General features: G+C 37.7%; 1 protein-coding gene across 4 annotated transcripts in view; it reads right to left on the bottom strand.

Moving 5' to 3' along the window:
• The window catches only part of DIAPH3 (diaphanous related formin 3), a gene marked incomplete at both ends in the record, with an annotated part of 549,577 nt that overhangs the window by 329,647 nt on the left and 196,326 nt on the right, over nucleotides 1-23,604 (bottom strand). For all 4 annotated transcript variants that reach the window (XM_082675745.1, XM_082675746.1, XM_082675747.1 and 1 more), the window contains 3 exons: nucleotides 12,352-12,466; nucleotides 13,196-13,519; nucleotides 16,154-16,258. In XM_082675745.1, the coding sequence (XP_082531871.1) occupies nucleotides 12,352-12,466; nucleotides 13,196-13,519; nucleotides 16,154-16,258 (544 nt within the window). The remainder of the gene's footprint in view (nucleotides 1-12,351; nucleotides 12,467-13,195; nucleotides 13,520-16,153; nucleotides 16,259-23,604) is intronic.

Genomic DNA, 23,604 nt, shown 5'->3' with positions numbered 1-23,604 from the left:
ACAGCTTCTCACACTAACTCTTATAATGTGAAGACCAGGCCCAGTTAGGAGCTGAGCAAACACCCACTTCTCCTTTACTTTGTAAGTCAGTTCCTTTCTCTTATTCTTGTTTGCTTCCACCAGCTGTTCTGGCCTTCTTATAACTCTAGAATAATCAAGAATAATGAGAAATTTTGATTTACTGAGATTGTAGGTTATGCTTATTCATCAAGAACACACTGACGAAAATGGCTCTTTTGACAAAGCACACCTCAGAGATACAAAAGTGGGCATGGGACCATCATGTCAGTTTCATTCTCTGCACTCAACAATCCTGCTGAGGAAAAATGATAGCTAAAAAAGAAAAAACCAGTAATCCACTGATTAGTCATTTTTGGATGCCTAGTCTACAGAACAGTATTCTTTCAGATATATACATATATGTGTACATATACATATATGTATGTATACACACATATAGAGTAAATTCTATTACAAAAGTACAGTTACCACACTGAAGTTGATACAAACTGCTGTTTTCCTTGCTATTGGTATTAAAAGCAGATAAATCTGCTTAAGTTTAATGGAAATACAAATGACTGGTCAATTTTAAAAACTCATATTCACTTTTACAGATAGATAAGATTTTAAATGAAGTTAAATAAAACTTGGGAAAATTAAAAAATATTATTCAGAAAAAGGATAATTTTTAAACAAAAACTTAAAAGCTCTAAAAACTAATGTCCATCATTTAAAAACAAACACAATTATCCCACTGGCTATTTCAACGCTTCTGGGTTGAATCTTACACTAACGGGACCAAGAATGCCAAACTATCCCATTGTGACCTGTGAAACCCTCAAAAATAATTGGTTCTCTAATTGAAAAAGAAAAGAAGATTAAAGAAGGGAGAAGAGCCCTGCTTCAGGAGGAAAAAGTCTCAGACAATACGATGACAGAAGAGTAGACTGGCAAGTAACTGAGCCAACAATTAAATTAAAATAAATTGCTTAGTTCGTGTGAAATGTGGTTGTATTAGATCTTTTGATAAATGTGATATCCCTCAGTGGTGAAATTTTTCCAATTAAAATAAACTTTTTATATATTGTATTTAAATTATCCAGTGAAATATGCAATTATAATAACATTTCCCAGCCTGTAATGAAACTGTATGTTCATATTAGGTCTGAGTAATATTTGGACTAGGAAAAGGTCCCTCTTCCAGAAGTCCCTATTATATAAATATTATATAAATAGTTATAAATATATAAATATTACATAAATATAATAAATGATTCAGATAAAAATATGTTGTGAAACTTCATAAAACAAGAGTAACAATCTGTATTTTAAAATATAATTAAACTTTAAGGTGAGGGAATTAAGTTTTTCAACAAGGCAATATAGAAACAGTCATCTCCCATAAGTTTATAATGTATAAAATATAACACATTTCTTTTTCTAAATTAGAACCAGTCTTTCTTTCTTCCTTACGTAGTAACAAGTGAAAGTCAAGAACCAATTTGTTTTTAAATAACAGTGGTTCTTTACCCTAGCTTTTTGAAGGGTATTTCTGGCTTGGAAAAAAAAAAAATTAAGTAAAAACATATATACAGAATTTACTAACATCTTAGAAAAAATGAAATTAATAGTATACATTACAAACTGGAAAATATACAGTAGTCTGTGATACCTTTTCACATTAATTTAATATAGTATATTTAAATAAAGAAGAGGAAAAATCATTCCTGGCACTTAGACATATGAGGATTTTTCCTAAAACTCCGGAAAGGCACTTGGCTGTGGTAACAAAAACATATGTTGGTGTGATTAGTAAAGATCCAAAGCTCAATAAACATTTAGTGAACAGAACAAATGATTTAAACAGTTAAGCCAAAATGCCCCAGGACCCAAAAATGACATTCCTATAAAGGGAATGCAGGGCTAAAGGAGACTGGCATAATTTTAATGAGCGGAATCAACAGGGCCAAGTACCTTGTGAAATGCTGCAATTTTATGGCATCCAGTTATCCCAAACCCCGTCCTCTGTCAGAAGTGTCCACGTCCTAATCCTTGGAGTCTGTGAATATCTTACCTTACATGGAAAAGGGAACTTTGCCAGTGTGGTTAAGGTTAAAGACCCTGAGATTAGGAGAGTCTCCTGGACGATCCAGATGGGCCCAATTTAATCACATGAGTCTTTAAAGAACCTCTCCTGACATAGGTCAGAATCTGAGAAGCATGTACTCAAGGAAATCAGGTGGGGAAGACTCAGCTCACTGCTGCTGGTTTTGAAGAATCTAGAAGGAGGCCACAGACTGAGGAATGTGGGCAGCCTCTGGAAGCTGGAAAAGGCAAGGGACAGATTCTCCTGAGAGCCTCCAGAACATAGCCCTTGATTTTAACCCAGTGAGACTAACCTACAGAACTGTAAGATGGTAAATTTGCGTTATTTAAGCTGCTAAATTTGGAGTAATTTGTTATAGCAGCAATAAAAAACTAAGACAAAGCCCCACCTGTGAGCATAATAATTCTTCCCACCTTTGCCAGCTAAACTATGCTGAAACTGGAGGGAAAGAGAGGAAAACGGATGAGAAGCCAATTGAGAGTCCTGACATCACTGGGATACTGAACTTAACTAACTCTGGGACTACCAACCACCAGACTTCCCTTTTAAATCACTTTTAACTGGGTACTGTCTCCCGCAGGCAAACTTTCTCACAGAGTCACCAGAAAAGATTGATTTACATACACTAATGCAGCATGTAAGTTTCTAAGTTCATCATCCAATCTTAGATTTGGGGGCTGTGAGTCATTCTGAGATAAACACTTTTCACTTCAAGAGTTTTGCCTCCCCTATCTATTACTAGACAGGCTGTCAGAGAAGAAGAAATACCAACACCCATTTTCAATTAAGTTCCAGACATCTGTTCATGTATTTCCTTAATTTGTCACCAGTTCAGGAAACAAGAGTTAGGCTAAACCATATGTATAAAATACAATTGTATACAGTTGACCTAAATAATTTCTTTAGCTTACATCACAGAGCTGGAGGAGTAACCTATTCTTGAGAAATTATCACTCCTGTGAACATCATGCTAACACTCTATGAAACGAAGAAAATGAACAGTTATCATCCTTTCTGCAAACCCTGGGGGGAATTTAGGCCATCAGCTCTACTTGGTACTCTTATTTGCCTATCAACTAAAGGTTCCCTACACCTTAATGCACCCCAGTTCCACAATGACATTAAGCCGTCCGTACCATCCTCATTAGGTTGAAACTGTAAATAAGTGTCAAAAATAATGAATTATTGGGCTTCCCTGGTGGCACAGTGGTTGGGAGTCCACCTGCCAATGCAGGGGACGCGGGTTTGTGCCCCGGTCCGGGAAGATACCACATGCCGTGGAGCGGCTGGGCCCGTGAGCCATGGCCGCTGAGCCTGCGAGTCCGGAGCCTGTGCTCTGCAACGGGAGAGGCCACAACAGTGAGAGGCCCACGTATCGCAAAAAAAAAAAAAAAAAAAAAAAGGAATTATTGACACGATCCAGTAAGGTTTTATAAAGAACTGAATGAGCTTTCCAAGATCACTCTCGAATCATCAGCTCAATGCTCTAAAACAGAATCACACCAAGAAAAACAAAGTTAAATTTTTCAATTTTTAAAGTTCATGAAATTACACACCAGCTCCATTAATGGGCACCAGCTCCATTAACGACATAAATTGAAAGAAAGAAAAAACATCACAGAAAAACTTTTAAAAAAAGAGGGAAATAAAATCCCAAACAGGTCTTTACATTTATTCCTGATTCAACAGATCCTTCTCTACAGAAACTTAATAAAGCATTTGACAGTTAAGATGTACACAAAAATGCAAGAAACAAGAGGTATAGACCAGTATTCTAAAAGTCTTCCTAAGTGGCTATTAACATAGGTCCATTAACAGAGCAGTTTCATGGTTTAGAAAGCTTCATTTGGAAATAAGGCCAGGGACTTCCCTGGTGGCACAGTGGTTAAGAATCCACCTGCCAGTGAAGGGGACAAGGGTTTGAGGCCTGGTCCGGGAAGATCCCACATGCCACGGAGCAACTAAGCCTGTGCGCCACAACTACTGAGCCTGCACTCTAGAGCCTGCGAGCCACAACTGCTGCTACAATGAACTGGGCATTGCAAAATATGTTTTAAAATATTCATCATATAATCCTCACAATAAACTTATGAGCTGGATCTTAACTCCCCCATTTTAGAGAGGAAAGACCTACAGCTGTAAGGGCTGGGGTCGCACACTTGTAGGTGGATTCCACAGTGCCTCACTTCTCCTGCAGACTCCACAGCGTGATGTTAGTATTTACAGTTCAAATACTTACAGAAGTAAAGAGAGGTACCAAATGATGAAAGATGGTCTTAATAAAAAACGGCAGGTTTTTAAAGCCTTTAATATAAATTGTGGGATGAGGATGAACTGCTGTGGGGCAGTGGTAAGGTGGCAGGAGATGAGAGGAAAATTATTTTAAATCAAAGAAGAGCACTTTAAATAAAACATAATAGGATTTCTTTTAATCAGAGAAGCAGCATGGCATAGCAGAAGGAGCAATGGCTTTACACTCATATCTGTATTCCATTCACAGTGGCGGCTCCTTTTAGCTGAACTTCACTTGAAGAGCACAACTTTTTCTTACTGATAAAATGTATACAACATTTGCCTGGGGCCCTTTGCAGAACTGTTTTGAGGAGCAAATAAAACGATATAAATGAAGTAAACATAACTGCTAAAAAGAAAGACACATTATTAATACTGTTGTTTTATTACTGTCTAATTAGGGAATAAGTTTTCTATTTTTTTTCCATTTTTGATATATGCTTTTATTAACAAATGCATTATGGCCTGTTAACATGGATTTAAAAAATGGATGGCCAGATGTTGGAACCACCATAAAAACTTATTCTAAGCTGGATAAAATATCTCATTACAAATAACACACTAGCCCTTTAAATTACAAAACAAACCCAAAAACCACATACCTGTGAATAGGCAGCAGTTGAGGCGAGGCCCCTGACCTCCACCTCACTCCCACCTCTACATGCTGCAGCAGGGTCCTTAACCTTTTTTGCCATGGAGCTCCACGGGCAATCAGAGAAGTGGACCCCTTCTCAGAATAATTTTTAAATGTATAATTTAAATACATAAGATTTCAAAGGAAGCAAATTGTTCTCGAACGCAGTTATTAAAATGCACTGTTTATGGACTGGTAACAAACATGTATGGCAACCATGGAGATGGACTGCTCAGATCTCCCTTTAGGAAAGAACTTTCCACTCGGTTACAAAGGAACACACTTAGCTGACAGGCTCCAAGCCATGAGCACCCTCAGGACCCTCCTCAGTTTTGGAGCCCCAGCCAAGGACTGAGCACGGCAGAAGTAACCAGGCCTGGCCATCACGGCCCAACCTGGGACTCCTCTGACAGGCATTCTGGGCTCCAGCACTCCCTCCCAGCTGCGCTGGCTGAGAAGATTTCTCAGATTTGCATCACAGTCCCAGGTTCTTCCTGTCTAGTCCTGCTCTCAACTGCCTTTACCTTTCACATACATAACCCATCCCTTGCCCCTTAAAAAAACCCTCCTGCACTTCAACATCTCAGCATCTGCTTCCTGGAGGACCCAACAGACAAAATATGCTTCTTTATTAATGTCTTAAGTAACAAGGTCTAGCTGCAGGTCTAATAATTACTCTAATTTTGAAGTAGTGATGAGTTTCAATGATATTTCAATGTACCTGAAGCAATTCTCATGTGATATGAAAGTACGTATGAACCTTACAGGTAGAAACGACATAGGTACTGCTGTGTTTGTTGCCTATATTTATCATTGAAGGAAAAACTAAATTTCAGTTAGAGGTTAATGAAAGTGATGATGCTAAATTTTTTTTTTCTTAGCCAAGTTCATAGGCCTCAAGTTAAGAACTCCTGGTGTAGTGTGTGTCTGACTTTGAAATATCCATTCTTTTAAGGCACAGACACCTACTCAGACAAGTCAGAGCTGTGATAAGCAAAGGTCTCTAAACTGGCATTCTCCTCAGATGCCATGACAGCCATGAAAGCTTGTGGTAAACACAGAACATGTTCAAGGTATCAGAGCATATGCCCAAATGACCTAACCTTGAGGGACCAAGAAAACAACAACAACACCCAGCTTACCTAAACACATGAATATATAATCACCTCCAAACCTAAGTTATGAAATTCAAAGTTATAAAATTACCATAAAGTTATTTCCACAGAAAGTTTTTTTTTCTGTTACAAAAGAATTTACTACACTGTTTATTTAATATCGAATTCCTATAGCATGGAATCCAGCAAGAAGCGCTTATCTCCTTATGACTCTCCTACCACGATCCCACTCCCTCCTTGTGCTCCAGGGATGGATCCAGGTACAGTGCTAACTCCATGTGATTCTCTCTCTTCCAAGCCTGGCAAGTGGTGTGTGTGGAGGAGGGCATGGGGGTCAGAGAGAGTAGAGAAGAGAGGAAGTGAATGGCCAGATTTACAAAATATTACTTTAAGATTAAAATAGCACATTCAGAAGGAGGAGCCTCATTTATATTTTCAGAAGAACAATGGTGTGCACTAACTATGAGTGGGAGTCCTGAGTGATAGAACATACTGCAGACAAGGCAGTCGAAAAATGCACTTTGAGCAATCAGAGGGCAACAAGAGATGCCAGGGTAAATGGGGAAGAAGACAGAAGAAGGAAATGCAGGAAATGGAAGAGAAATCCTAAGAGACAAAATCCTAAGCGATGACAATGGCATGTAATGACCTTACAATTTTGTTAAGGTTTGACAGCTACAGGCGCACCACTGAAAACTGCTACCAGAATTAAAATACCACGATGAGCTACTTGTAATACGGAAGGGAGACAGCATCCCCCAATCTACCACTAGTCAAGTGACACTAGTTGAATCCAGTGCCCTAATACCATTCTTTTCTCCAGTGGAAGAAGAAAAAAAGAGAATAGAAAAAAGGAAAGAAAAAAAGCCATGTTTATGGGCATACCCCCCCCAATACAATACATACAAGTCCAAGCCTCCTCCTTTTCTGTTTATAGCATCAGTACAATATATAAGAAACATGCCTATTTACAGGGACCTTTAAACCTTCTATCACACCATGCCAAAGATATGCTGGGTAACTAAGTGTGTAACTGAAGCATTTTGTGGACTTGAAAGTTGCCTGTGGCTCCAACCTAAATAACCCCTTTCTTTAAGCTCTCTCTATAGGTTTTATTTCTCTAAAGCTTTCAGAATAAATTTCTGTTTCTTTTGCAACCCAACAGAGAATATAATTGGTAACAATGAGATACTCTCTAATGGTGAAACAAGCAAAACATTCCTGACCTATCTCATAATTTCCTTAAGTTCTTTCCAGATTCAGCCACAGACAAGAACCAAAATAAATCCCTAGAGGAATATTTAATTTGCCACTGACTTCCTCCCCAATCTTCCCAAACTAGTGTTTGTCAAATGTCTTTTCAGAAACCTTTAAGATGTTGAAGATATGTTACATTCATTTTGGCATCATCTCTATATTAACATGCTCTCAAGAACCATACTTCTGTTATAAATTATATTGTTCACCTTAATGTAGGCTTCTGAGGTAGTTCAGGATTTTTTATACACTTTGGTTCATACAGAGGAATAAATTGTGTTTCAGATACAAAGCAACAAACTGAACACAGCCAAGTCACAGGGATACTCCATGGTTTATCACTTCCTACCCCAATACTTTGTCCACGGAACTATGATGTCAGAAATCGAAGCTTGATTTGTTTTTAAGTACATAATCCATTAACTGTTTCCATATGCCATAACTGTTCAGTTGAGAAATTATTTATAAACCAGTTTATTGGCCCTATCTGGCAAATATGATGCACCTGTTATAAAATTTGATTACTTCAGAAAGCTAACAATTGTGGAACCACATTTTCATAATAAATCAGTCTATGAGAATTAGACTATTCATATACTTTCAGAAAGCCCTTTAATCCCTATTAAGTTAACAGTTTGTGAATAATGAAAGTAATTAATATTAATTTTAGTCGATAAATCCAACACCAATAACCCGTTAGTATACGTTAATCCATTTTCCAACAGCCTGTAAAAATTAACCAACAGATGCTTCCACTCTGGTAAAAAATATGCAGGCCATTAGCATTATTTTTATGATACCAAATGTTCAATATAGTATATGAACATTGTGATTAAATTTCTGAGAGATATACAAACAATGTTCTTTTATAACCTTGTTAAGTCTTAACAGAAGCCAGAGACAGTAAAACATGGCAGTCTTTTCTACAATCAAGATCAGTACTGGTTGTCCCACTCCTTGTTCTTAGACTTCACCTGCGAACTTGACTGCGCTTCACCAAGGCCACAGAGTAACATGAGTACAGGGCCCCTCACCACAGTGTCCCCAGTGCTAAACACAAGGCCTCACATTCAATGTGTCCCCTGTAAATACTTGTCGACTTGAACAATGGTAGCCAAATAGGATAAAGAGAAAAAGCAGAAGAAATTAAAGAGGCAGATGAGAAAAATAAAAGAAAAAGATGATCAGGAAAAATGTCTACATGTTATTTTCAAAAGAATCTAAACTATGGAAAGCTAAGATGTATCTCAAAAGTTCAGGATGGAGAGAAGCAAGGAAAACAAAGTGAGATACTTAATAGGGAAATAAAGTATAAAAAAGAAAATGATACTACTGAATCAGAAAAAAAATGTTGATTTCATAGGAAATGGCTTAGAGGGGGGTTTCCGTACTCCTTAAGATATGACACAAGGGGGCTTCCCTGGTGGCGCAGTGGTTGTGAGTCCACCTGCCGATGCAGGGGACACGGGTTCGTGCCCCAGTCCGGGAAGATCCCACGTGCCACGGAGCTGCTAGGCCCGTGAGCCATGGCCGCTGAGCCTGCGCGTCCGGAGCCTATGCTCCGCAAAAAAAAAAAAAAAAAAAAAAGATATGCCGTGAGGCACGCTTCATTGAAGCAATGCTATAAAAGTCACAGGGAGGGGATTAGTTTAGAAAGCAAAGTAAGTAAAATCTAACTGGAAAAAAAGGAAGAAATATAATAAAGGGCAATATGAGTTAAGAGGGAACGTCCAACTCGCTTACCAGTAACATCTTGCTCCATCTATGAGTCAGTGGGGCAGGGTGCTATTGTGGGGAGTTAGAACTGTTTTGCAATCGTAGACCAAGAGAAAAACCTCAGCAGAGATGTGGTAAAGTTTAAACAAAGTCACATGAAGAAGACCCAGCTCAGGGCTGGTATACCACAGGTACTCAATAGGGATTATTATTAGTTCCTCTTCCTCTTCCAACTCCCAGGTTATGAGACCTCTGAAACCCAACAATCTTAACCTAAACGTCTCATAAACCTAAAGCAGTGTAAAATAAATAGCCATACTTAGGACAAAAAATAAAGAACATGAGAGAAAATCCCAAGGTTCTTTTTAGATTATTGGATTCAGTTCCTTTCTTTCTTTTTCCTTTCTGCCAATTTCAAATGCTTAGGAAGCACAAAGATTGGCATCTTCCATTTAAAATGCCTGGAATGGAACATTCAACTATGTCAGAGAAAGAGCCCTGGTTCTTAGTCCAAACAGGTACTTCAATTAAAAAAAAAGTAAAAAAAAATATTTTCTCTAAAAATCCACAAGTCTTCAGTAATCTGAATTCTTTGTCCTTCCCTGCCAAGTTGTGATGCAAGCCAATGATGACAATCAACTAGTAGCCCGTGCCTCTATCTCCCCCTGCCTGCTAGAGAGTGGAGAGCAACTACATTTCTACCTGGAACTCAACAATGAATAATAGGTTTAATTTTGAATTCTGCAGAAATGACAAAATTGATTCAAAGTAACCTTTGGTGTCACGTGAAACAGGCAAATATTCGCAGCCAGGCCACGAATAAAGAGACAAGGAGCAACCTATCCACCAGCCCTCTGTCTTGTCCAAGTTTTCTAAGCACCTTTCTCTTACCTTCCTTTCTGACCTTTCCTATAAAATATCTACTGAAATCCTGTCTTTCTGAAAGCAGCAATGAATAGCCTTTTCTAATGAAATACTAATAATGCCAAAAAGAACACTTAAGGCTCCTCAAATAATGCTTTCTAGGAATTATTCTTTAAAATCCGAACCAAAAATAGTCACCTTCTCAGCTCGCCACCTGTTGGCATTGTGAAATGTTGGCACTGCCCCGCGTTACAACCCTGGGCTTCCCTATCTTTCTGTTGATTATGGAAATATCATCTACTGGTCCCAGAAAAGAGGAAGCAGCATTTGAGCTGAGAGAAAAGAAGTCATAGCCTCTGCCAGCCTCTAAGTCAAACCAAGGAGAGATTCAGGGCAGTGTGGATGCATGCACCAATCCAGAGAGGCACTAATATATGGAATATTCAGAAAAGGATCATTATTTCCTCACCTTAACCTTTACAACTAGTATTAGATTGAGCAAATATGTTGATTTTTTTCAACCTTAAATCGTAAGACTAAAGTTAGATGACAAGAATTTTTTAAAGGTCCAATTATTTCATTTAGGGCTAACACTACAGCTAAATTAAAGACATGCTAACAAGTTTCCCTTTTGAGCCTCATTAATTAAGAAAGTAATCAGAGTAAAGAGGGAAAAAAAATAGAGAAGCTGGATCCCAGAATTACTTAAATAGCTTTTAGGTACCACCCTTTCTACCTACTAGAAAAGCAGAGGGAAAACTAATCAATTCCAGATTATAAAATCTGAAATTCTGAAGTATTTTACATGTAAATACACACTTTAACTGCCATATATTTTCCCTGATTGCCTGAAGAGTGCACTAATCTTATTCAAAGAAAATTTTGATTCTCCATAATCAAAAGATAAAATTAAGATCTGCTTACTTCACAAGTTTTCCTATGGTAAGCTTGCTAAGAAAATGCCCCTGTTTTTCAAAGATCAAAATATATCATTTTTACTATTTTGGTCAAGACCAATGGTGTTCCAAAATATCTGATAAAGCCTTTGGATTTAACACAAATTCTAGAAATATAATTTACAATTACCTTTTAGAGTTTCTAACTTACAATTATTTTTTTTAAGTTTTTAATTTATATTTTAGAAAGCATTTCAAAGGAAAGCAAATGATTTTTTTGCTATCTGCCAACATCCCTTGGTTGCTGTGATGATCAAGTTAAATCACGTATATAAAGCATCTAGCATGGTGCCTAGTACACGGTGGGCACTTTAAGAAATCAATTCTTCTGTCTATACCAAGCCTTCCCATCTCCATCCAGATGGAGAAAAGCCCGCGCACAGCAAAGAAGACCCAACGCAGCCAAAAATTAAAAAACTAATAATTTTAAAAAATAATTAAAACAAACAAAAAAAGATAACGACTGACCTAAGTGCCTTGTACTACAAACCTAAAATGTGTTACTTAAAAATGAACTGAACAGTATATGTGCATATCAGCCCTGAAACATAAGTGGTAGGCCCATGACACTGGATGAGAAAAAATCAAATTTCAGACAAGAGTAATTCCTAAATATAATTGTTAAAAAGAGAAAAATCACACTGCACAGGTAAAAGCTATCTGTGATGGCTTTTGAAAATGAATTCCATTGCATTTAATGAAAAGATGTTATAATCTACTCATAGACTCTATTTCAAACTAATTTTCAAGATGCTCTATAAATTTGATATTTCTATCCCATGTGAGTCATACTAATTAATTATGTGATAGCCACTATAACATTAAAGGGTGGGAAAATTCTGACTAGAGGAAGAGTTACATTTTGTTTTCATTTTTCTATTTCTCATTGACTACAGGGAATTTTCACACCAAAATTTTCTCTGAAAATACCCTCCTTTACGAAAGTCTAATTTAGAATATCTTCAAAGAAGGTATTATAAAGAAATTTTTTTAAGTTTTGTATTAAATCATTTGTATTTTATTTTATTTTTTTTTAACATCTTTATTGGGGTATAATTACTTTACAATGGTGTGTTAGTTTCTGCTTTATAACAAAGTGAATCAGTTATACATATACATATGTTCCCATATCTCCTCCCTCTTGCGTCTCCCTCCCTCCCACCCTCCCTATCCCACCCCTCCAGCCTGTCACAAAGCACCGAGCCAATATCCCTTATTTTAAAAATTGTTCAGTTGATACTCTATATAAAAAATTAACTTCAGATTATTCATTGGATTATTCATTTATCCATTAGTAACATAAAAAAATACCATTTATATGACACAAATAATACTTTCTAAAGGTAAGCATATAAAAAGTTACAATATTAAAATACTAAGAGTAACAAATAACCAAGATATTAAACTTACCTTTTGGTTGGCAACAAAACATATTCTCAAGTTTACAAAGCAAATCCACATTTTCATACTTATTTTCATTTGCTTTTACCCAGAAACAGTCTTCAGTCATTTCCTGAGGTCTGATCTGCAGCCAGAGAGAAGACAGATTCACACACAGTTGAGTGTTTCATCTGTCCCCCACACCCAATCACCATGTATACACCCAGTGCCCCAGACCTGCCAGTAGATGTTTATGAAGTAATCTCTGTAAGATTTTTTCCCCAAAGTATGTTCAATGAAATACAAGTTCTGCAGGAAGTTAATGTGTTATTAGGGAGAAAAAAAAAAAAAAAAAAAAAGGTTCGGCTCTCAAATAGTTGGGAATTTGAAGTTGAATGAAATGAAGTTTGTTTCTTCTCAATTATACTTCTCCTAGTCTTTAGCAATGCTCAATTTATGTGACCATGGAACCATCATTCTGCAGGATTCAGAATTCCTATGTCTCAACTAACCACTTCTGACAAGTAGTAATACTTTTCCCAATAGCTATCAATATAAAAAAGTTCCTAAGAATACTATTTTTTTTGTACTTTTGAAAAACACTTCAAAATACAGAGTATAACCACAATAATGTTGAATTGGCAATTTAATTACAATCAAATCCCATTGTAACAACTAACATCAATTCCTACCCAATTTATAAACCAGAGATCTTTAGTCAATAGCAAAGGGCTTTGACTCAACATTTTTATTTAAAATAATGCCTGTTTATTTAATGTCATTTTGAATAGGGATCCCATTGGAAACTAAATACAATTATATTTAAGTTTTAATCTAGGTAACAGTATTATTTCTCTATTTATTTCTGTTTTACCTTTAACCAATTCAATCTTCTCATGCTGGTCTCCGGTTTAAATTCTTTCTTTGGTTTTAACCCAAAAGGCAGGGTTGGTGGTGGGGGAGAGGTTCGTCCACAGAGAAATCCCAGGGGAGGTGGTGGAGGCACAGGACCACCACCAAATGGCATGGGCATTCCTGGAAGGGGAAGGGGTGCAGGTGGGGGGGGAGGGGGTGCAGGTGGTGGGGGAGGGGGCAAGCCTCCACAAGAGGGCAGTGGCTGCGGTGGAGGAAGTGCTGCGTGGCCAGTTCCATTTTCTTTTGAAGAAGGCAAATAGGTACCCGGTGGCAAGGCACCAAACTATAGGGGAAAGAAAAAGAAATATGACAAAGAACTCTCTATAAAACATGTTAAAGTACACTTTTCTCAAAAATAAGGTATTATTTTAAAACAAAAACAACTGAATTTCAGTAACGTCATGTGGTTTAACCTAAAAACAAAATTTCAAAGATTTTTTTCCCAATTTAAGAATATTATAGCTTTTGTTTTCATAAAAATGTAATTGTCAGAAATATTACTCCCCGTTTTGAGGTAGTTATGGCCAACCAGGTGGAGATGTCCAGGAGGCAAATGGCAACACGGGCCTAAAAGATCTGAAAGTCAGCAGTCTCTACAGGACAGCTGAAGAAGGCATGGGTGTAGATATGTTCACCCAGAGTATGCAGCATGAGGAAAGGTTTGTATACAGAATTCTACAGGACACCAGCATTTAAGTGGTAAGTAAAAAAAAAATAAGATCCAGAAAAAGAGAGGTAAATAATATTGCCACATCGTGCCTTTGCCCTTGAGAAAAAAAATCTAAGATTCTTAGTAGGACCTTCAGAGCATCTCACGATCTGGTCCCTGTGACCACTAGGCACTTCTGTCCTTATGTTTCCATGGCATAATAACAATAGATGCATTTTTACTATCATAAAGGTGATCTGGGTTGATAAATAATTTTTTGTGATATGGTTATTTCCTGAAATTACTAACTTCAACTCTGAGCCATATAGCTATAGGAGTATTAATAAATCATTTAAAAGTTTTATGGCACAATTATGGAAAACAGATCATGTATAAAGGCTTGAAATCGATATCCAAGGTCAGCACAAAGAAAAAGTATTTAAGAGAAGTTGAAACCACAGTCAAAAAACATGCCTTATCAAAAACATTAAGTATAAAGAAGAATCACTTTAGTGTTATGCTGGGTTGCTGTGATCATGAATAGCACAGCCCTCTCAATGTTAAGGATGTATGTACATTATACTCACACTCAGTATACATTTATGGTTAACAATTAATGTCTTAAAACAAAGGTATGGTTGAATTTCTGCTCTAGATTTTGATGGGTGTGAAAGACTTATCACTGATGGGGCCAGACACTGTGACCACCTTGCCCCCCATTCTATCCCCAGCACCTAACAGTACTTGGCTGTTAAGTGACTGAAGGAATGAAGTCACAGATAATAAAACATATTTTATTCATAACCTTTATAATCAGCATAGCTTTGATCAAAGAGAAGTATATTAAGACAAATGCATAGATTTCATGAGAAATACAAACTTATCCAAAGGAAGTATTTGTCAGTTGTTATTCAAAAATGAATAATTGTGGCCAGTGTCAAGTCTCTAATTACAGGCTTTCCTCTAATAGACATAAACAAAGGTCATCACTGTACACAATTTAAAACAACACAGGAGATTCCTTGATTTAATCTGCTTCAAAATGTAAATATATTCCCATTTTACATAAAAGCACATGCAGCAATAACATATCCAAAGATGGTGAATATGTTTTCTATAAATTGAAATTTTCTAGAGTAGATTTACGAGTAATTCTTCAACTGGGAAAAATTAAAAAGAAAGGAAAGTCTAAATTTATACTAGCCCAGACCAGGAAAAACTTTTCATGAATATTTCAGTCATTGTCTATAACTCAATCTGAAATTAAAAAACACAAATGTTTTTTTAATATGAGAGACAAGGAGCCACATAAGAAAGATGAAAACTTTCAATAAATTGTGGTACCTTCTCTTGCAGCACTAAAGAAAGATGATCAGTGAGAATTTTCTTGTAGATAGATTCTATTTTTTTTTTTTCCAAAACTGAACACTAACATATAGCTCTTAGGGTATCTTCAGACAGACTCTGCAACAAAACTATACACTAAAGTATAAAAGAAAACAAACTCTCAAAATAACATAAGAAATAGTATACCTAAGACTATTTCAACATAACCAGAAATTAGGATGAAAGGAAAACAGCAAAACTATACTTATTGCTCATCATCTTATGTGTAAATCTACATGAAAAAATTTAGCTGTGAAAATTCTACTTCCTTACTTTCATCCATTTAAAACATGCAGATGATATATTTCTTGCTACCTAAATGCTTTATGTGTAGAGAGCGTATGTGAGTGTATGTATTATCTGCTCCATAATCCAGATTTGCTCTCTTTTTTGTCATGTTTTAAATGTTTACTTTTGGAAATTGAAAAATTATCAGAAAATGTTCTCATTCAGCTAGAGGTTATCTTTCACTGCAAGGTACCCATAGGCTGAAGGTTTTCAAAAAATAAATAGCTTGAGCAATAATTTTCTGTAGTGGGATAAAGATCAGTGATGAATGACAAGTCTAAGAATAAAAGACTTTCTTACCCTTAACGCTTAATTACCTAGCAAACACGTGACATCAGGTACAAAACCCAACCGAAACATAAGGAAATAGATTAGTAAAAGTTTAGACGTTCTTAAAAATGCAAGCAGAAAAAAAGGGGCAAAATCATTTTAAAAATAAACACAGCGGAATAGAAATACATATAAACAATAATATGAAAACATACAAGGGAAATTAAAGTTTCAACATTTTGATGCTATGAAGATATGATACGACCTTTGTTCCCCTGGTGAGCTTTCAATACCCAAATTCACTCCAGGTAGATGGTATTTTACCTGTGATTTAAAAGCTTGTAACTCTGCTTGAAGCTCGTTAATCTGCGCCTCTTTTTTCTGCAATTGAGCCTGAGTTTCTTGGTGGTCGGTAAACTCTTTTTCAAACTGAAAAGGAAAAAAGAAAAAGAAACAAAAACACACAAGAAAGAGAGTAAGATGAAAATACAAAGCACTATTCTTCATCTAGAAATTTGATTCTAATGATCTGTTGGTAGAACATAAACTTTTATGAAAGGAGTGATAGATTTTTGCTAAGTCACCCACAGCTTTTCTCTAGGTCCCTCTAGGTCCCACCAAAATCATTCATTTGCAAAGGAGCAGACAAAGCCAGAAATGAAATCTGTGACCATCTCCTCTCAGCAGAACAAACTGGGCCCACAGTTATCCGGAACCCTGGCATTTTTCTTAAAAGTCCCTAAATATCATTGCAACTTTGTGTAAAATAATAGAGAGCTAGGCATTGTACTGAATTCCCTGACCCCTACCTGCAAAAACTTATACTTGAAACTTGTCTGAAGTTTATCAACATGATTTAAAAGAATTCCACTTTAATATTTATTTATTAATAAATAACTCCACTTTGTAAATGCATCAATTACTTTCTTTTTTCTTACTACAACATCATGAGGTTTAAGGACCTGATGCAGGCTCTAACCTTCAACAACATTTTAAGAGGATAAAGTCCATTTTATTTATCATTAATCTTTGGGAAATTAATGATAAATTAGTCTTTCAAAGTCCTTAGTGCAACACTTTGTGGGAGGAAGGCAAATAATAAAATTTGGTGAATCGAATGAGTTTTCTAATTGATACAGCCACTCATCACAAGTTACCATCCTGTATTCAAACACCTTCACCTCGCCATCATCATGACTAAAAACCTCTACTAGCAGGAGTGAATTCAAATAGAGTACTGCTCATAATCAAGAACAAGTATTTGACTGCCTTTTAAAAATAAAAAATAATAATAATCATTTAAGAAAATACAAATATTTCACAAATGTAGCCTTGAGAGAGTTAGGGTTGGGCTCAGGGTTAGGATTAGGGACTCCATACACTGACGGCTTCCAAGTCCCTACCACCAGCTCAGCTTCACATCTGCACTCCAAAATGTAAACCAGTCTATAAATATATTTCCAACTTAATGAACATTTTTCAAGACTAAGAAAGCATTCCAGTATTTTCAAAGCCAATATTATCATCTTCTCTACAAACTTCGATTTTTGAATACTGCTGTTCCATCTAAAGTATAGCGCATATATCATGACTCCTTTGCTCTTAAACCTTTAGTGGCTTCATTATAAAAGCCACACTCATTACCCTAATATCTAAGTATCCCCTGATATCTGGTCCCATACCATCATTTTCCTTTATTCAATAAATATCTAATAGCATGACTATTATGTGTTTCTCAGAGTAGCAGGGACTAGGGGTACAGAGTTTAAGAGAGTATGATCACTGTGTTTAGTAAGCATAGTGTCTGGTGGCAAAGTCAAAGCAAACTAACCACCCAAAATCTATGAAAATTACCAGCAATAAAGAGAGAAAGACTGGAGGCATGTGCATCATTCCTGGAGGAATGATGCTTGATCTCAGGTTTAAAGAACTTGAGTCATTAGCTGAGAAGTGTAGCTTGCATTTCAAATAGAGTGACTAGCACAGGGTGTACATGAATGACAAGCCATCCCCTGTAAGGGGCACAAAAGGAGGTATGAGAACAAACTGCACAGGATGAAGCTGGAGGTAGACAGGAGTGAAACTGTTGAAAGGAATTTCACAATAAACCAAGAAGCTTTTTCTTTTTTGTAAAACCTAAAAACTGTAGAGAGCTATTAGAGTATTTATCATAAGAAAACAACATAATCAAATTTGCACTTTGGAAAACCCAACCAGCAGCAGTGTGGACAATGGACTGAAAGATAAATACTAGAGGCACAGAAATGAGTGTAGAGCTACTGAAGTTATCCAAGCAAGAACCGAAGCCCTTCCTAAATGAAGGTAGAAAATAGGGTAACGGAAAGAAAAGAAAAAAATATGTATTTTATATATATATATATATAAACACAATCCAAAATATTAGTGTCTGACTGAACAAAGGAAATGAGTGAGGGGAATATACCTAAGATCACGACATTGTTCTGTTGCTTTGCAAGCCAGCAACAAAGTACTATAATTTGAGGGAATGACATACTTATGGGCAAAAACGATGAATTTGGTTTTGAAGGTATTAAGCTTCAGATACTTATGGGAAATTCAAAATAAATTTATATATGCCTCCACGACTTCCTTGGTGACGGAGTGGTTAAGAATCCGCCTGCGAATGCAGGGGCATGGGTTCAAGCCCTGGTCCAGGAAGATCCCACATGCCACAGAGCAACTAAGCCCGTGTGCCACAACTACTGAGCCTGCACAATAGAGCTTACATGCCACAACTACTGAGCCCACGTGCCACAACTACTGAAGTCCACGTGCCTAGAGCCTGTGCTCCGCGACAAGAGAAGCCACTGCAATGAGAAGGCTGTGCACTGCAACGAAGAGCAGCCCCCACTCTCCGCAACCAGAGAAAGCCCGCGCACAGCAACAAAGACCCAATGCAGCCAAAAATAAAAATAAAAAAATAAATTTATTAAAAAGAAAAAATTTATATATGCCTCCTCCTTGGCCATCTCACCTTGTTGCCTCACACTAATACATCAGGGCTCACATTAGCTCTTACTTCCTTGGGTAAGTCTTCCCTGGCCACACAAGATCTATAGGCTTACAAACCACATAGGGTTTTCCTACCACAACAATTATCACACTGTAATACAAAATTATCAAAATGTAGTATCACACACCTCAATAATACCCACCAACCTGGAAGCTCACTAATAGTGAGAACCTTTTCTATTTTATTCACCACCTTTCCAAAGCTTTATACTTATAATTAAACTCAATAAATATTCGTTGAGTGAAGTCATGAGACTGTTTCTGTCACACCTTCCTTTATATGTTGTATAACCACGTCAATATCATATATACCTTTAGGTCCTCAATCTCCCAGCCTCAAAAATCTTTGAGAGGTCATTTTCTCTACTCTCCTTTATACAACTGCTCAGCCAATGTTTACTGCTACTTAGCAAGAAATAAAAAACTAAATTCTTAGGAGATTAAGAATGAAGAAGTCTTTTTCACAATATCAATATGTACACTATCCTATCTTATAGGCCTTACAATAAGATGCAAAAGGAAAAAGAATTATTTATAGGAATAAAAATAAAACTATAAAAACAACCAGTCATAATTAGTACACTCAAAGAAAACTTATTAAAATTAACTTGACCATACTGAGAGTATCTGTATTACTTACCAAAGAGATAAATTTCTACATCTTCCCCTATAAAACGATCGGACGAAATATAAAGTGTGCTTTAGCATTTTTATATCTATAGTCAAATCACAGTAGCCTTGGGGATAAAATGAATCTCCATTAAAGACGTACTTTATAAAAACTGATATGATAGCCTTCTTCTCCAAAAGAGTTAGCAGAGCAGTATTATGCTTACAAAATTACATGCAAAAATGTCAAGAAACACAGTTAAGGTTGAAGCTCTGCTTAATTTCATTCCCTAGGGTAAATGTATTAGTGCATCTGTACAAGAAGGTGGATAACTCAATATACTCTATGTACTTTCTGACATTTCTGGTCTTCATTTTTCAAATTTATGCACTAAAATAAAGAATGTGTCTAGCAACCATGATAGCTTCCTGCTTAAAGCAAAGTATTTACATGTGTCCTTATAAAGCTATCAGAAAAAAATTCTTGCTGACACATACAAAATGATGTGGCAATAGAAATCTTCTATGGAGCAAAAAATATTTTCTGAATATACCTAACACATATAACTGCTGACTAAAAGGAGACAACTAACCTTGAACAAGTTCTTTCTTCTATTTACATGAAAAGCATACAATTTTAAAACAATGTCTTAAGAAAGATATCAAGTTTAACACCAGTCATATATGAATACTGTATACATAAAAATGATTATAAAAGCAAACGTAGGGGAGACCTTCAAGATGGCAGAGGAGTAAGACTTGGAGATCACCTTCCTCCCCCCAAATACATCAGAAATACATCTACATGTGGAACAACTTCTAGAAAACACCTACTGAATGCTGTCAGAAGACCTCAGACATCCCAAAGGCAAGAAACTCCCCAGGTACCTGGGTAGGGCAAAAGAAAAAACAGAGACAAAAGAATAGGGACAGTACCTGCACCTCTGGGAGGGAGGTGTGAAGGAGGAAAAGTTCTCACACACTGCGAAGCCCCTTCACTGGTGGAGACGGGGAGTGGCGGGGGGAAAGCTTCGGAGCCACGGAGGAGAGCGCAGCAACAGGGATGCAGAGGGCAAAGTGGAGAGACTCCCGCACAGAGGATCGGTACCGACCAGCACTCACCAGCCCGAAAGGCTTGTCTGCTCATACTCCCGCACAGAGGATCGGTACCGACCAGCACTCACCAGCCCGAAAGGCTTGTCTGCTCATACTCCCGCACAGAGGATCGGTACCGACCAGCACTCACCAGCCCGAAAGGCTTGTCTGCTCAAACTCCCGCACAGAGGATCGGTACCGACCAGCACTCACCAGCCCGAAAGGCTTGTCTGCTCATCCACCGGGGCAGGTAGGGGCTGGGAGCTGAGGCTCAGGCTTCGGAGGTCAGATCCCAGGGAGAGGACGGATTGGCTGCGTGAACACAGCCTGAAGGGGGCTAGGGGGCCACAGTGAGCCAGGAAGGAGTCCAGGAAAAAGTCTGGACCTGCCTAAGAGGCAAGACATTGTTTCTGGGTGCATGAGGAGAGGGGATTCAGAGCACCACCTAAACAAGCTCCAGAGATAGGCACAAGCCACGGCTATCAGCACGAACACCAGAGACAAGCATGAAACGCTAAGGCTGCTGCTGCAGCCACCAAGAAGCCTGTGTGCACGCACAGGTCACTATCCACACCTCCCCTCCCGGGAGTCTGTGCAGCCCACCACTGCCAGGGTCCCATGATCCAGGGACAACCTCCCCGGGAGAACACACGGCTCGCCTCAAGCTGTTGCAACATCCCCAGCCCTCTGCAGCTGCAGGCTCTGCGCGCATTCCGTACCCCTCCCTCCTCCCGGCCTGAGTGAGCGAGAGCCCACGAATCAGCTGCTACTTTAACCTTTCCTGTCTGAGCGAAGAACTGACGCCAGAGGCTGACCTACACGCAGAGGCGGAGCTAATCCAAAACTGAACCCCAGGAGCTGTGCAAACAACGAACAGAAAGGGAAATTTCTCCCAGCAGCCTCAGGAGCAGCAGATTATATCTTCACAATCAACTTGATGTAGGCTGCATCTGTGGAATACCTGAATAGAAAACGAATCATCCCAAAATTGAGGCAGTGAACTTTGGGAGCAAATGTAGACTTGGGGTTTGCTTTCTGCATCTAATTTGTTCCTGGTTTTACGTTTATATTAGTTTAGTATTTAGAGTTTATTATCATTGGTAGATTTGTTTATTGATTTGGTTTCACTCTTCCTCCTTTTTTTTCTTTTTTTCATATATAGATATATATATTTTTTTCGTTTTTCTCTTATTTTTAGTGTGTATGTGTATGCTTCTTTGTGGGATTTTGTCTGTATAGCTTTGCTTTTACCATTTCTACTAGAGTTCTGTCTGTCCATTTTTTTTTTTTAAGTATAGCTTTTAGCGCTTGTTATCATTGGTGGATTTGTTTTTTGGTTTGGTTACTCTCTCTTTCTTCTTTCTATTACTTTTTAACTTTTTTTATTTTTAATCATTTTTTTTAATTATTTGATTTGATTTGATTTGATTTTTCTCTATTTTTCTCCCTTTGCTTCTGAGCCGTGTGGATGACAGGGTCTTGGTGCTCCAGCCAGGTGTCAGGCCTGTGCCTCTAAAATGGGAAAGCCGAGTTCAGGACATCGGTCCACCAGAGAACTCCCGTCTCCATGTAATATCAAACAGCGAAAGCTCTCCTGGAGATCTCCATCTGAACGTTAAAACCCAGGTCCAGTCAACAACCAGCAAGCTACAGTAGTGGACACCCTATGCCAAACAACTAGCAAGACAGGAACACAACCCCACTAATTAGCAGAGAAGCTGCCTAAAATCATAATAAGGTCACAGACACCCCAAAACACACCACCAGAGGCAGTCCTGCAAGACAGAAAGACAAGATCCAGCCTCATCCACCAGAAAACAGGCAGTAGTCCCCTCCACCAGGAAGCCTACACAACCCACTGAAACAACCTTAGCCACTGGGGGCAGGAACCAAAAACAACGGGAACTACGAACCTGCAGCCTGCGAAAAGAAGACCCCAAACACAGTAAATTAAGCAAAATAAGAAGACAGAGAAACACACAGCAGATGAAGGAGCAAGGTAAAAATCCATCAGGCCATACAAATGAAGAGGAAATAGGCACTCTACCTGAAAAAGAATTCAGAGTAATGACAGTAAAGGTAATCCAAAATCTTGGAAATAGAATGGAGAAAATACAAGAAATGTTTAACAAGGACCAAGAAGAACTAAAGAGCAAACAACAACGATGAACAACTCAATAAATGAAATTAAAAATTCTCTAGAAGGAAGCAATAGCAGAATAACTGAGGCAGAAGAATGCAGAAGTGACCTGGAATACGAAATAGTGGAAATAACTACTGAAGAACAGAAAGAAGAAAAAAGAATGAAGAGAATTGAGGACAACCTCAGAGACCTCTGGGACAACATTAAATGGACCAATGTTCGAATTATACGGGTCCAAGAAGAAGAAAAGAAAAAGAAAGGGTCTGAGAAAATATTTGAAGAGATTATAGTTGAAAATTTCACTAATAGGGGAAAGGAAATAGTCCAGGAAGCACAGAGAGTCCCATACAGGATAAATCCAAGGAGAAACATGCCAAGACACATACTAAACTATCAACTATTAAATACAAAGAACAAATATTAAAAGCAGCAAGGGAAAAACAACAAATAACACACAAGGGAATGCCCATAAGGTTAATAGCTGATCTCTCAGCAGAAACTCTGCAAGACAGAAGGGAGTGGCAGGACACATTTAAAGTGATGAAAGGGAAAAACCTAAAACCAAGATTACTCTACCCAGCAAAGATCTGAATCAGATTCGATGCAGAAATTAAAACCTTTATAGATAAGCAAAGGCTAAGAGAATTCAGCACCACCAAATCAGCTTCACAACAAATGCTAAAGGAACTTCTCTAGGCAGGAAACACAAGAGAAGGAAAAGACCTACAATAACAAACCCAATTCAATTAATAAAATGGTAATAGGAACATGCATATCGATAATTACCTTAAATGTAAATGGATTAAATGCTCCAACCAAAACACAGACTGGCTGAATGGATACAAAACAAGACCCGTATAGATGCTGTCTAAAAGAGACCCACTTCAGACCTAGG

Source organism: Grampus griseus, assembly GCF_964374135.1.
Source record: "Grampus griseus genome assembly, chromosome: 18".
NCBI lineage: Eukaryota > Metazoa > Chordata > Mammalia > Artiodactyla > Delphinidae > Grampus > Grampus griseus.
The sequence above is the reverse complement of the archived record's forward strand: the minus strand, read 5'-3'. Positions and strand labels throughout refer to the sequence as shown.